This window comes from Triticum aestivum, chromosome 2A (assembly GCF_018294505.1).
Source record: "Triticum aestivum cultivar Chinese Spring chromosome 2A, IWGSC CS RefSeq v2.1, whole genome shotgun sequence".
Taxonomy (NCBI): domain Eukaryota; kingdom Viridiplantae; phylum Streptophyta; class Magnoliopsida; order Poales; family Poaceae; genus Triticum; species Triticum aestivum.
The window spans coordinates 45,236,809-45,249,637 of record NC_057797.1 but is presented as its reverse complement, the minus strand read 5'-3'; the positions used below and the strand labels follow the sequence as shown (position 1 = coordinate 45,249,637).

The 12,829-nt window shown below is 47.3% G+C and overlaps 2 protein-coding genes across 2 annotated transcripts; one reads left to right on the top strand and one right to left on the bottom strand.

Moving 5' to 3' along the window:
• The first annotated feature begins 6 nt into the window (after positions 1 to 6).
• LOC123187339 (probable AMP deaminase) lies at positions 7 to 6,147 on the top strand. The gene is made up of 19 exons (XM_044599199.1): positions 7 to 248; positions 830 to 1,014; positions 1,429 to 1,609; positions 1,858 to 2,036; positions 2,127 to 2,178; positions 2,269 to 2,396; positions 2,585 to 2,764; positions 2,876 to 2,943; positions 3,027 to 3,169; positions 3,333 to 3,394; positions 3,572 to 3,685; positions 3,857 to 3,997; positions 4,366 to 4,518; positions 4,606 to 4,659; positions 4,861 to 4,971; positions 5,051 to 5,224; positions 5,315 to 5,395; positions 5,496 to 5,594; positions 5,708 to 6,147. Exons 1-19 carry the CDS (start codon positions 23 to 25, stop codon positions 5,774 to 5,776), a joined length of 2,400 nt encoding a protein of 799 aa, XP_044455134.1. The 5' UTR covers positions 7 to 22; the 3' UTR covers positions 5,777 to 6,147.
• Positions 6,148 to 6,591: 444 nt separating this feature from the next.
• Positions 6,592 to 10,251, bottom strand: LOC123187340 (protein trichome birefringence-like 28). The gene is made up of 4 exons (XM_044599200.1): positions 9,248 to 10,251; positions 8,779 to 9,165; positions 8,529 to 8,684; positions 6,592 to 7,251 (listed from the first exon to the last, which is right to left on the bottom strand). Exons 1-4 carry the CDS (start codon positions 9,916 to 9,918, stop codon positions 6,843 to 6,845), a joined length of 1,623 nt encoding a protein of 540 aa, XP_044455135.1. The 5' UTR covers positions 9,919 to 10,251; the 3' UTR covers positions 6,592 to 6,842.
• Positions 10,252 to 12,829: the final 2,578 nt, after the last annotated feature.

Sequence of the window (12,829 nt, the reverse complement as noted above, 5' to 3'; positions counted from 1 at the left end):
CGCCGCCGCGTCCGCCTACTACATGCACCGCAAGACCCTCGACCAGCTGCTCCGCTTCGCCCGCTCCCTCGACCGCGACCACCGCCGCCGCGCCCGCCTCCTCCCCGACGGCGCCGAGGACAGCGACCCCGACCGGGAGGACGTGGAGGAGGAGGAATACGGCGGCGGCCCTCCCCCGCACCGGGACCACGATCGCCGCACCCTCCCCATCCCGCCGGGGCTCCCGCCGCTCCACACCGGCCGAGAGGGTACGCCCCGCTCTCCTGATTCCTGCATCCCCGCCCTATGCCATGTGATCGGCGCGGTATGTGCGCGCTTGCGGCAGTGTGAGGCATCGACTATTCACAGGCCTGATCCCGTCCGCGTGATTTGTTCAGTAGTTCAGTGCGCTATACGATGCAGTTCGTCAGTGGTGGTGATTTTTTTTTCCGACCGAAGAGCGGTGTTAGCGTCGGCCGGGTTAATTTATCCATCCCATTGTGGCTCAGTACTCACCACTGACCTAGTTCCTATTCGCCGCATATCGTACACTTCAGATTTATGTAGGGTTTCAGCTTTGGCAAAACTCGATGCTCCAAACTATGCATCCGGGAAATGTATCCAGCTCATTAATAACTTATCTAAGCTCTTTTCGGTGTTTCCAAATATGGCTTCGCGTGTAGTGATGAAACAATAGAAACAGACACAGTAGTGTGTAGTGTGTATTGTGACATGGCTTCACTTGCAGTTTTAAGCACTGAATACCAGGAAGCATGTTTTGTAACAGTTGTAACCTGCAAGCAATTTCCCATGACGTTTTATGCTAATGCTGGCCTGTTTTACCACTCAGGCAAGCCCACTATATCTCCAGCTGCAAACAAAAGAGTTGGGTCTCTGGTTAGGCCAACGACACCGAAATCCTCTGTTCCTGCAGTCAGCACATTTGAGAGCATCGAAGATTCAGATGAGGATGTTGATCTTGAGCCGGATTCCAAAAATGAAGATGCTGTTTACGTTGGCACGAATGGGGCTATTGTAAGTGCAAGATGCATATGCTTTGACAAGCAGTGCTTGCTGCTTACTTTTGTAGATAATTTGTTTTCTGAGTGACAACATGTTGGGTTTGTAAAGATCTTCACTAATTTCATTGTTATTAAGTGAATCTTTGAATGGAAACATGTCTACCAACACAACTTTATGAGGTTTACTTCCTTATATATAGGTATAAGGTATTGGTGTGAGTCATATGAATTAATCAAGAAAAGCTTGTAAGGTTAAGTTGCATGTAGCTCACACACTAATTTGTTTTTTTCCCTTTAGAGTTTAGATATGTATTTCTCTGCAACCTTTTTGCATTTCCTCAAAATTCATGCTCAGAAACAACTTCCTACTTGCAATACCTTAGTTATGTCTGTACTTGATAGACTAACATTGTTTTAAATTTCACAGGGATCAGACCCGGTTCCTGTTAAAGCGGATCAGAATGGGGACATACCATCAACGAGCATGATTAGATCTCACAGTGCAACTGGCAATCTCCATGGGATCCAGCTAAATCCAGTAGCAGCTGATATACTTCGAAAGGAACCTGAGCATGAAACTTTCAGTAGGATCAATATTACAGCTGTTGGTATGCTTTTTCGCCTTATATCTGTTTGTTCAATAATTTTGGTCCAATGTTGATTGTCTCATTATATCTTCCAGCTTTGTTGTTTTCGAACATCACTGTTCAGTGCATGCCATCTTTGCCCATTCCTTTATCTATATATAGCATCAGCTTGATTGTGTTGATCTTGATCACTAGAATAAAATCTATTATAGCTAGTGTTCTTTGCTTACATGTTGCTACTCTTGTACTTATTCTTGATTTTGCCTCAGAAACTCCTTCTCATGATGAAATTGAAGCGTACAAAGTTCTTCAAAAATGTCTTGAGCTACGAGAGAAGTACATCTTCAGAGAAGAAGTTGCTCCATGGGAGAAGGAAATAATAACTGATCCTAGTACCCCCAAACCTAACCCAAACCCGTTCAACTATGAACATCAGACCAAAACTGAAGTAAGTGCATTTCTCTAGGTATGCGTATAATGACTGGCTACACATATATCTGCTTTCCTTTCCCTAAAACATTGTTTTCCCTTCTTTCAGCATCACTTTGAAATGGTTGATGGTGTTGTTCATCTGTACCCCAGTAAAGATTGTGAGTGAAAAACCATTTCATTTCTTCTAGTTTCTCGTGATTTTCTTAGTTTAGGGCATGTTGATCATCACGTTGTCTTTGTTGATGCAGCTAAAGAAAGACTGTATCCTGTTGCTGATGCTACCACCTTCTTTACTGATATGCATTATATCCTTCGTGTATTGGCGGCTGGGGATATCCGAACCGTCTGTCATCACCGTTTAAATCTTCTAGAGCAAGTAATTCTTTTGAACTTTGTTCCTTTCAAACACTTGCTCTATTGTTGCCTGCATATATTGAATTTGTTCCAGACTGGCCTGTGAAACTAGCTTGATTTATAAATCTCACTGAGAACTTGATGACGTCGCATGCGCAAGCTATTTTATTCTGTACATTGACCTCTGTTTTCATGCTTGTGTAATTTCAGAAATTTAATCTTCATTTGATGGTCAATGCCGATAGAGAGCTGCTTGCCCAGAAAGCTGCACCACACAGGGACTTCTACAATGTCAGGAAGGTTGATACTCATGTTCATCACTCTGCATGCATGAACCAGAAGCATCTTTTGAGGTTTATTAAGTCAAAATTGAAGAAAGAACCAGATGAGGTACATCCACTTCCTTCCTGCCTGATTGTTGATGTTGTCTCACGTAGCAATAAACCTGATGAGACAGAACGTCCTGCACTTGACCTATGCTCCAAAATTTCACTTATGTAGGTTGTGATTTTTAGAGATGGGACCTATTTGACTCTTAAGGAGGTGTTCGAGAGTTTGGACTTGACTGGGTAACTGAAATCCTTTATCTGATGGTGCTGTTATTTATCTTCTTGTTACCTTTTTTGTAGTAACCTGTTTACTCTCTCAATAGGTATGACCTCAATGTTGATCTCTTGGACGTGCATGCTGATAAGAGTACATTTCACCGTTTTGACAAGTTCAATCTGAAATATAATCCATGTGGCCAGTCTCGCCTCAGGGAGATCTTTCTTAAGCAGGACAACCTTATTCAAGGTGCCCATATGTTTTGTCTTGTTGCCTGAATGTGTATACTCTCTTTCATTTCTCTTATTTCAGTTGTTGTACTACTGTTAAACTTATATCCTGCAATAGAATCACCGCCAACATAGACTGTACATGGATGATTTTGTTAACTATTATCCTGTCTTATTACTAGGTCGCTTCCTCGCTGAATTAACTAAAGAAGTGTTTGCTGACCTTGAAGCAAGCAAATATCAGGTGATTTCTTCTTTCTATATTGATTTGTCGAGGGTTAGAGATAGTTCTTTTCATATTTTTAATTTTTAATGTGGAAATATTGGCTACTCATGTACAAGCAGTGTTTACACATTGATCTAGCCCTTTTTTTTGCTATATGGCTCTGGCTAATGCTCATACTCCAATTATCTTTATCAGATGGCTGAGTATCGAATATCTATTTATGGGAGAAAGAAAAGTGAGTGGGATCAGATGGCAAGTTGGATAGTGAATAACGAATTGTACAGCGAGAATGTTGTTTGGTTAATCCAGGTAATGGCTCTATGTTGTCCTCTTCAGTATTTCTGGTCTTCCAATTTCTATATTCACTCTTAACATATTCATTAATCAATGTATATCCTTTGTCTAAAACCGGACTGGAACATAAATCACTTTTTTTACCTGGAGTAGTTGCACTGATGTGGTGTTTAATTTTCTCTGCAGATTCCTCGGATTTACAATGTATACAGGGAGATGGGCACGATTAATTCATTCCAGAACCTCCTTGACAACATTTTTCTTCCACTTTTTGAAGTAACTGTTGATCCTTCTTCACATCCTCAGCTGCACGTTTTCTTAGAACAGGTCAGTGGAAGCACTTTATATATTTGTTACTGTTCTGCGTTATGTTGATGTGGCTTTCAACACTAATCTAGTCATCTTGCAATTGTATGAAATAGAAAAAGCAACTGACTTGTGTGTCTTATTAAAGAAAAATTTATTGACCAATGCTTGAAAGATCAATCTTGTTCTCTACTTTAGTAGAAAAAGTGTGGACAATCTTGAGAAAGTTACCTGCCTGCAGTATAAAACCATCAGTCAGCAGGATTTTTTCCAAATTTCTTCCACTAAGAGGGCCCTCAAAGCTCAGTGCATTGACACTATTATTCTCTTGTAGACCATTCATGACATTTTTCTCCAGCCATCTTTATTTCTCATGCTATTATCTTCAGGTTGTTGGTTTAGATTTGGTGGATGATGAAAGCAAACCAGAAAGGCGCCCAACAAAACACATGCCGACTCCTGAGCAATGGACTAATGTTTTCAATCCAGCGTATGCATATTATGTATACTATTGCTATGCTAACCTCTACACACTGAACAAGGTAATAACATTTTGTGCCCACATCTCCTGTGTCTTTATTTTTCATAAAAAAACTTGAAAAATAATAGAGAGAACATTTTGTATGCAGCTTCGTGACTCCAAGGGCATGACAACAATCAAACTTCGTCCACACTGTGGAGAGGTGTACCCATACTGCATCTAATATACTCCCTCCGTCCCAAAATTCTTGTCTTAGATTTGTCTAAATACAGATGTATCAAGTCACATTTTAGTATTAGATACATCCGTATATAGACAAATCTAAGACAAGAATTTTGGGACGGAGGGAGTACATATCTGTATTTGACTTGAACACGTTGTCTTAATGATTTCTTGTCTTCAGGCTGGCGATATTGATCATCTTGCTGCAGCATTTCTCACTTCTCACAATATTGCTCACGGGGTGAATCTAAAGAAGTCCCCTGTCCTCCAGTACTTGTATTATCTTGCTCAGGTTAGCACTGCCATTTCCTATGTATCTTTTAAGGACATTATTCAGAAGAAACTAATCATATTTCTTTGCCTGCAATCAGATTGGTCTTGCAATGTCTCCTTTGAGCAACAACTCGTTGTTTATTGACTACCACAGGAACCCGTTCCCAACATTTTTCTTAAGAGGCCTGAATGTTTCTCTCTCAACTGACGACCCTTTACAAATTCACCTAACAAAAGAACCTTTGGTTGAAGAATACAGTGTTGCTGCTTCGGTAAATATCTTTGCTCCCTCCCACTATGTGATCTGTTCCATGCCCACTCAGAGACCTGCCTAATTCTTTATCGACTGTTACTTGTGGCAGCTGTGGAAGCTTAGCTCTTGTGACTTGTGTGAAATAGCCAGGAATTCTGTGTACCAGTCTGGTTTCTCTCATAGGCTGAAGGTACGCATTGTACATTCATTTGCCAATTTTCTCTGTTCTTACATAACCCAAGTCATGGACTCCCTGTAAGCTCTGGCCTTTCTTTTCTTTTCTTATCTAGTCACACTGGATTGGTAGAAACTACTATAAAAGAGGTCCCGACGGCAATGACATCCACCAGACAAATGTTCCTCACATTAGGATTGAATTCCGACACAACGTATGTACTTCACACCTACACCTGTTCTGCTAGTGTTATCTGATCTTTTTCTTTCTTGTGCTTGCGTGTTTGGTTTGTTCCGTTGATAACTGCATTTGTGATTGGACCCGCAGATTTGGAAAGACGAGATGGAGCTGATACATTTTGGAAATGTTAAGCTACCAGAAGAAACTGATAGATGAAGATCTTGCGGCAGTTTTGAAAGCCCTGCACTTCAGGCATTGCATCCGGTTTTCTGGCTTTCGGAGAAGAAGCAACCCTGTGCTGGTCTGTGAAAGAGAAGAAAAGTGCCCAAGTACCTTTTCGATGAGTCTTTTACTCCTGTTGCTTGTATAGGCAAATATTAGCATGGAAGGATAAGGAGAAGACACTCTAGGATTTCAGTGGAATATACTGCATCAGGCGTATCGTTGCTCACTCGGTACATTAGTTAGTGACCTTCCTTGGAATAAAATTGTATCTTTTGCTTTCATTATGCAGACATTTTGCAGCGTGTTAAATCTGATATTTATTTGTGTCGGCTCGGTCATTTATATCCTAATATTCGACATCATATCACTGTAGCTGTATCAGTTTTTTTAGAACCCCGCATATGTTTTGTGTCGGTTAGCGTTATTTCCTTTGGTGCATGTGGTGTAGGCCCTGCCACTGTTTGGCCACGCCGTGCCTCCTGCGAGCAGAAGATTCAACTGGACCGCTTTGAACAGCCCCTCTTAATTATGAGAATACGTGCGAGAACTCACAAATGCCAGTGCCACTGGTGGCCACTGCTGCCCCCACCCCTCACTCATTATACGCGGTGACGGGCCACATTGCCGCCAGCATCATACCCAGGTTGGTGTCTCAAACAAACAAAACTCAATGCCGTGACACTGGTTAGGAAATGGTGATGATTGCGTATATTCATGATGGGGACTCACGTCACCTGTGTTCTTGCTTCCTCTGGTTTCTTGATATACTACCTTTTTTCCTAGGAATAATCATTGAGCCACGGATGAAAAACAAGAACAGGAATAATGACCCAACTACTAGTTCATCAGAGCAGTGGTCCACATTCCTTTTTCACCTTCCATCGTCGCGCCACTCCATCCACACACACATTTCCGGAGCCTTTCGTGCTTCTACAAAAGAATTACTTACTCACGGCTTGACAACAGATTGGTTGGTTTACACAAAGACAAAGATAGAAAACCCGGAGAGAAGAAGAAAAAAAGATCAGTAGAGCACAAGTACTAATTAGGCTACGTGCTACGACGATGACGACGACGACGACGACTGTAGCAGCTGCATTTGCGCCGGCGGCGGAGGGGCGGCGACGATCTGGGCGTAGAGGAAGTGGTTCCAGGTGTCGGGGAGGCCGGGGAGGCACCAGTGGATGCAGTCGGCGTAGGCGCGCGGGTCGGCCTGCTGCTCGGGGGTCAGCAGCTTGCCCTGCCGCAGCGTGTGCACGGAGGTGTGCGCGTCCTTGCGGAACTCGGAGAGCGCGGTGATGTCGACGAGGTGCACCGGCACGCGGCGCATGGACCGCAGCACCGCCTCCGCGGCGCCGTGCAGCCGCCAGTCGGTGCCGACGTAGAGCGGGCCCGTGTGGTTGAGGATCGGCTGCGTCTCCATGGCGCACTTGATCGCGCCCGGCCCCCCGCCCCACGCGTCCGGCCTGTGCACGTCCATGAGAGATACACACTCGTTAGTAAAAAGCTTGTAATAACACGGACAGAGATGGCTGATGAGAACTCAGTTTCCTCCGGCGACACTCGTGATGCAGGTCAAGGTCAGGTTGCCATCGCCATGATTTGCCTCGCACATGCCGCCTTGTTTGTGTTGTTTGGTTGTTTCTTTTGCTTGCTTTTTGGTGGAATGGTGTGTTCACGTGCTTGTCGATACCCATTTGTGTGTGTGTAGAATCATTATTTTCTTACACAGTATTTAAAGCGGAAGTTGCCACCAAAACGGTACGGCGCATCACATGAAGCTCAGCTTGGTTTAAGCAGGCAACATGGTACGTACCATGCTTCTCTCCAGCGATCAAGCTGCACAGCTGTTCCGAACGTGGCTACACTCCGATGGGATCGATCGCTCCAGGCTCCAGCAGTCCAGTCCAGTCCAGCTAGCTTTTGGCCTGTCGTGTCGTAGCTAGTTTTGGAACACGTACCTACTTGTTGAATTATGGAGTAGTTCAATTGTTTAGGGTACCTACTAGTAAATCAACACATGTGCAACACACAAATAATTCGTTTAACACTCCCCCTCAGGCTCCCCCTCAGGCCCTCGCGTGCGACTCCCTCAGGCCTAAACATGAAAAGTGGGCTGCAATTCAATTGCGCCAGCCGGGTCTTGGCAAGCAAGAGACCGAGACCGATCCGATGAAAGAGACTGGGCTGCCTTACCTAGTGTGGGCACGCCTCTCAACTCTTGCTAACTCTCAACTGAAGATTTCATCAAGTGAGACTGCTGAGTTGCTCTTGGACCAGGCCGTGTACTAGTAGTACTAGTAGCCAGAGGGATAGCTCCGGGGGGCAGGCACAATTGAAATTCAATAGCCAAGCCCAAGGTTTGCCCATGCCCATGTGCTCTCTCTCGGGCTGGATTTTGTGCCTCCCCTCCTGCGAAGTTTCTGGTTCTCGCACTGTGGGGTGGTGCACCTAATGTGAAGCACGTGTCAGCCCAGTCAGAGATCAGGATTATTTACCCTTGACCCAAGATTTGTGCCCTCACTAAACAATTGGTAACACTACAATAGTCTAGCACTCCTACAAGCGGATTAGCACTGCCCGAGAAGCCTGTTTGCTTTGGAATCCCAGCCCTGCCTTGCCCGTGATTGAGAACAAAATCGCACGGGAATGGAGGAACCCGATGCATTTGCAATGAACAAGTTGGTACTACTGATACTGCTAGTGTACTGATCGAGAGCTGGTGAGTGAGCGAGTGACTTACACGCCATGGTTGGGCGACATGCCCATGAAGAAGACCTTGGTCCGGCCGGGGTCGACGTGCCGGTCCACCCACTTGGCCCACGTCTTGAGCACCTCCTTGTACGCCACCGGCCGGTCCACCACCGTGTACTTGTCCGGCATCGCCCGAGGGTTCTTCCTGCATTGCCAACCACCATTCCACCTACATCACTCGCTGATCCATCGCCGGAGCAAGCGGCAATGGAGGACGGTCGGAGGGAGGAGCGACTCACAGCACTTTCATCTCGAAGTTGTTGAGCCACCAGATGTAGGTGTTGAAGACGAGCAAGTCGGCGGCGCGCCAGTGCCGGGCGTGCTTGGCGATGGACCGCCACGCGATCACGCGGTCCGCCACGCTGTGCGCCTGCGGGTCGTCCGAGTTGGAGCTCACCAGGAACGGCGCCCAGTAGAACTCCACCGTCGCGTTGTACTCCGCCGCCCTGAACACGTTGAGCGACCCGTTCGGGCCGACGAACTTGGCCAGGGACCTTTGGTCCCGCGCGGGGATCGCCGACGACACCAGGCACACCATCGACTCCCACTGGTTCCGGTTCAGCGAGTCCCCCACGAACATCAGCCTCTTGTTCCGCAGCCGCTCCAGCAGCGCCCGCGCGTCGAACCTGGACACCGAGATTCAATATTCTCGGTTGGGTTGGGTTGAGATCTACGACGACAATGGCGCCGGAGGTAGACGATGGGTACCTGGGGAGGTCGCAGGAGGACGGCTGCCAGCGCCACCGCTGGTACGAGTCGTCGCGCCGGCCGTTGCGCATGCAGGTCACCTGCTCCGTCAGGAACTCGCACTCCGCCTCCCGGTACAGCGGCACCTGCGACGCCTCCGCGTCGTACGTCCACCACCCCTGGTACAGGTTGCACGCCGCCGGCTCCGGCGCCGCCACCGCCGCTCTGCTGCTCGTGGTGGTGGTGGTGTTGCCGCCGCTGCTGCTGGGAGGAGGCGTGGTGGTGGTCGTCGTGGCCGGGGCGGCGCGCTTGTCGGCTCTCGCGGGCGCGTCCACCCTGTCGCCGTCGCTCGCTTTCCTCCTGCTCTCCACCTGCTCCACATGGCGACGCCCCTCGTCCTCCTCCCCTTGCTCCCGCTGCTGCTGCTGGGGGCGGGGGTTGACCTCGTGGAGGAGGTGGAGGTCGGGGGCGGACCGGGCGCGCGAGGCCCCGGCCCCGGCGTCGAGGGCGGCGATTGGGGCCTTGACGACGGCCGAGTCCTCGTTGTAGAGGAAGATGGCGACGAGGAAGATGGAGACGAGGAGGCCCGCGAGCGAGAGCGGCGCGCCGGGCCTGCGCGCGGGCGCCTCCTCCCCCTCCCCCTGCTTGGCGGCCGCCGGCGCCGCCGCGAACGGCGACTTCCGGCGCAGCATCGCCGCCGCCCTCCCCTTCGCCCCCGCCGCCAGCAAGAAGTCAGGCAAGCCCAAGCTCGCGCCTTTCCCCCGCCGAGATCGACGACGCCGCCTCCTCCTCCCGCTGGAGCTAGACGCGTCTGAGAACCGGAGATCAGCCGGGATCTCCTCGCCGCGTCCGGTGCTCGCACGGACGGATCGGTCCGGTCAGCGGCGGCGGCCGGCGCCCACGCCCCTTGTGAACAGTACGGTGCGGGCAGAGCGAGCGGAGCGGAGCGGAGGACCGTTGTGTGGTGGAATTGGGGGAGGAGGAATGGGACGGGGGGCGGTGGGTCTCACATGACATGTAGCCATGGACATGGAGTGGTGGTGGTAGATTAGTAGTGGTGGTGGTAGATTAGTAGTGGTGGTGATGGTGGTAAGCTTGTTTCTTACTCCTCCATTAACATTACCTTAAGCAAAGCAGTGGGAGATCATGGATGGAGGCTTGACCGTATCCAGGTCCCTCTCATGGATTACACGGTCAATGGAGAGCCAAATAGCATCTTGTGAAAACAATGGAGAACATGGCTGGTATGCCTCTACGTGTGCAAACGCTGTAGATTCTTGGGGCATCCCGGGGTTAAAGATCAGACACACACACTGTGAAACAAAAGGGTGCAACATTCTCCTCTCTTGGTGTATCTGTCATTGCAGTGATCTAGGTTCGTTTGGATTCCATCCCCTGCAGATATTGGATACACAGGATTTTCAAAAAAAAAAAGAAATATATATATGGCAACCGTGTGGCAGATTGCAAAACTGTCACACGCATCCAACGCCATCAATTCTCTCCACGTCCTCCCCGATCTTATTGGGCACACCCGCTCGTGCCTTCCTAATTCAGCAAAAATAATGCTTAGACTAGGATTTGATCTTTGGTCTGCAAGTAATTAAAGAAGGGAGCTAACCACCTCACCTATGACACTCATTGTTGAACATTCTAAGGGAAATACTGTTTTTGACATGTTTTTGCCTTTAATATGTTAGCACTGAAAAACTTTTTGTTTCAAGCATCATGGTAACTTTGATCATTGGGAATAAATTTGTTGAACCCGCCCCCCGGTAATTTCTGTAAATAGCGCGATAACATTCACGTCATAGACCTGATAGTTTAGATACAAACATCGTGGTAACTTTAACCATTGGGGAAAACAAATGTGAAAAGATACCTGATAATTTACGTGTAAATAGATGGTAATATACACAGCGCACATCTGATAACTGAGGTAGAAGCACCATGGTAACTTTGACCGTAGGGATTTTTTTTTGAAAAGATACTCCGGTATCTTCTGTGTAAATAGCACGATAGTATACTTCCCTCCCCTGGCATTTTTATGTGTAAATAGTATGAAAACATATGCACTACGATAACTAAACACCATGATAAGTTTTTGACCTGTGGAGGGTGGGAGGGAGGGGGGGATTTGTCGCTGAAACATATCCCTGATAAATTTTGTGTAAATAGCATGATATTTTAAGCATTTTGGGCTTGATAGGTTACTTAGAATCACCATGATAACTTTTTGCCCCGGGAAAAAGTTGTTCAAAACATCCCCAATAATTTTTGTGTAAATAACATGATAATATAAGCACCGCATAACCGATAACTTGCAATATAAACATGATGGTAACTTTTTTACCAAACGAAAATATATAAGTTGTTAAAAACATACACTTGCCTCGCGCGTGGGCCTCTTGGATGAACACAACACATGGCGTCTCACGGGAAAGTCACATAATGTTTAGTGTCATGAGGGGCACACGTGCTATAGGCGTGATAAGTTACGCAAAAACATCATGATAATTTTTTATCTATGGAAAAAGCTACCGAAACACACCCATGTTTTTAGGTGCAAGTATCATGATAATATACGAACCGTAGACCCGTTAACTCGTGTACAATCCCCTATGGTAACTTTGACCGGGGGGAGGTTGATGTACATATACCCTGATAACTTATGTGTAAGTACCACGGTATTTTACACATCGAAGACCTTATAACTTGTGTACAAAACGCAGTGGTAACTTTGAAAGGGTGTAGTTGTTGAAGCATAGTACCTGATACGTTCTATGTAAATAGCACGGTAAGTTATGCAACACAGGCCTGATAACTTGCATATGAATATCATGGTAACTTTGTCCTGAGGAGAAATCATGTGGTAGACGTGAAGAAGTGGCAGTTTTCTCGGGGGTGAGCGCCCGAGATGTGCGGGAGAAGCAGGTTTCTCAGGCAAGCCTGCAGGGTCATTTGGGAAGAGGCGAGGTCAAAGAACGAGGGATCGTATGGTACTTTAAAATGAAATAAATAAAGGTGTGGCAGTTTTGTTTATATGGCACACGTGTGCCAAATATCACAGTCCAAAAAAAATTACTTGTGTTGTTTGACTTGTTGGATTACGATCCATAGAAGTTTTCTTTTTAAAGCGAGCTCCTCTTAAGCCTCGCACTCTGCAAGCTAAAACGATAAACATGACATGAATAGCTTGACGGCGCCGAGGTCTTCTTCTGCGAAAGGGTGATCGGGGAAGAGGAGGGTGTTGGATCAGGAAGGAGAGCCGGTGTCGAAGTATGGGCACGCTAACCCCAAACCAGCAGGGGCCTGGAACGACACCGCTGCCCATTTCCATCATCAAAGAAGACCCCCTGCCTCCTTGGTCGGCTCAAAAGGCGTCACATTGACGACAGATGAAGATGTTCACCCTAGAACATGGATGAGTCCCACCGAGAGGCTCGACATGACGCAAACAAGTCTCCTGGAGAAATGCATCACCGCTGCCCATGGACAAACCACGAAACAGACGAAAATGCACAATAACAAGGTTCCATGGGGAAGCAAGGAGCATGACCAGGCAGAGCCAAGGCCGCAAGATGAAGCTTTGGTTCTGACGAC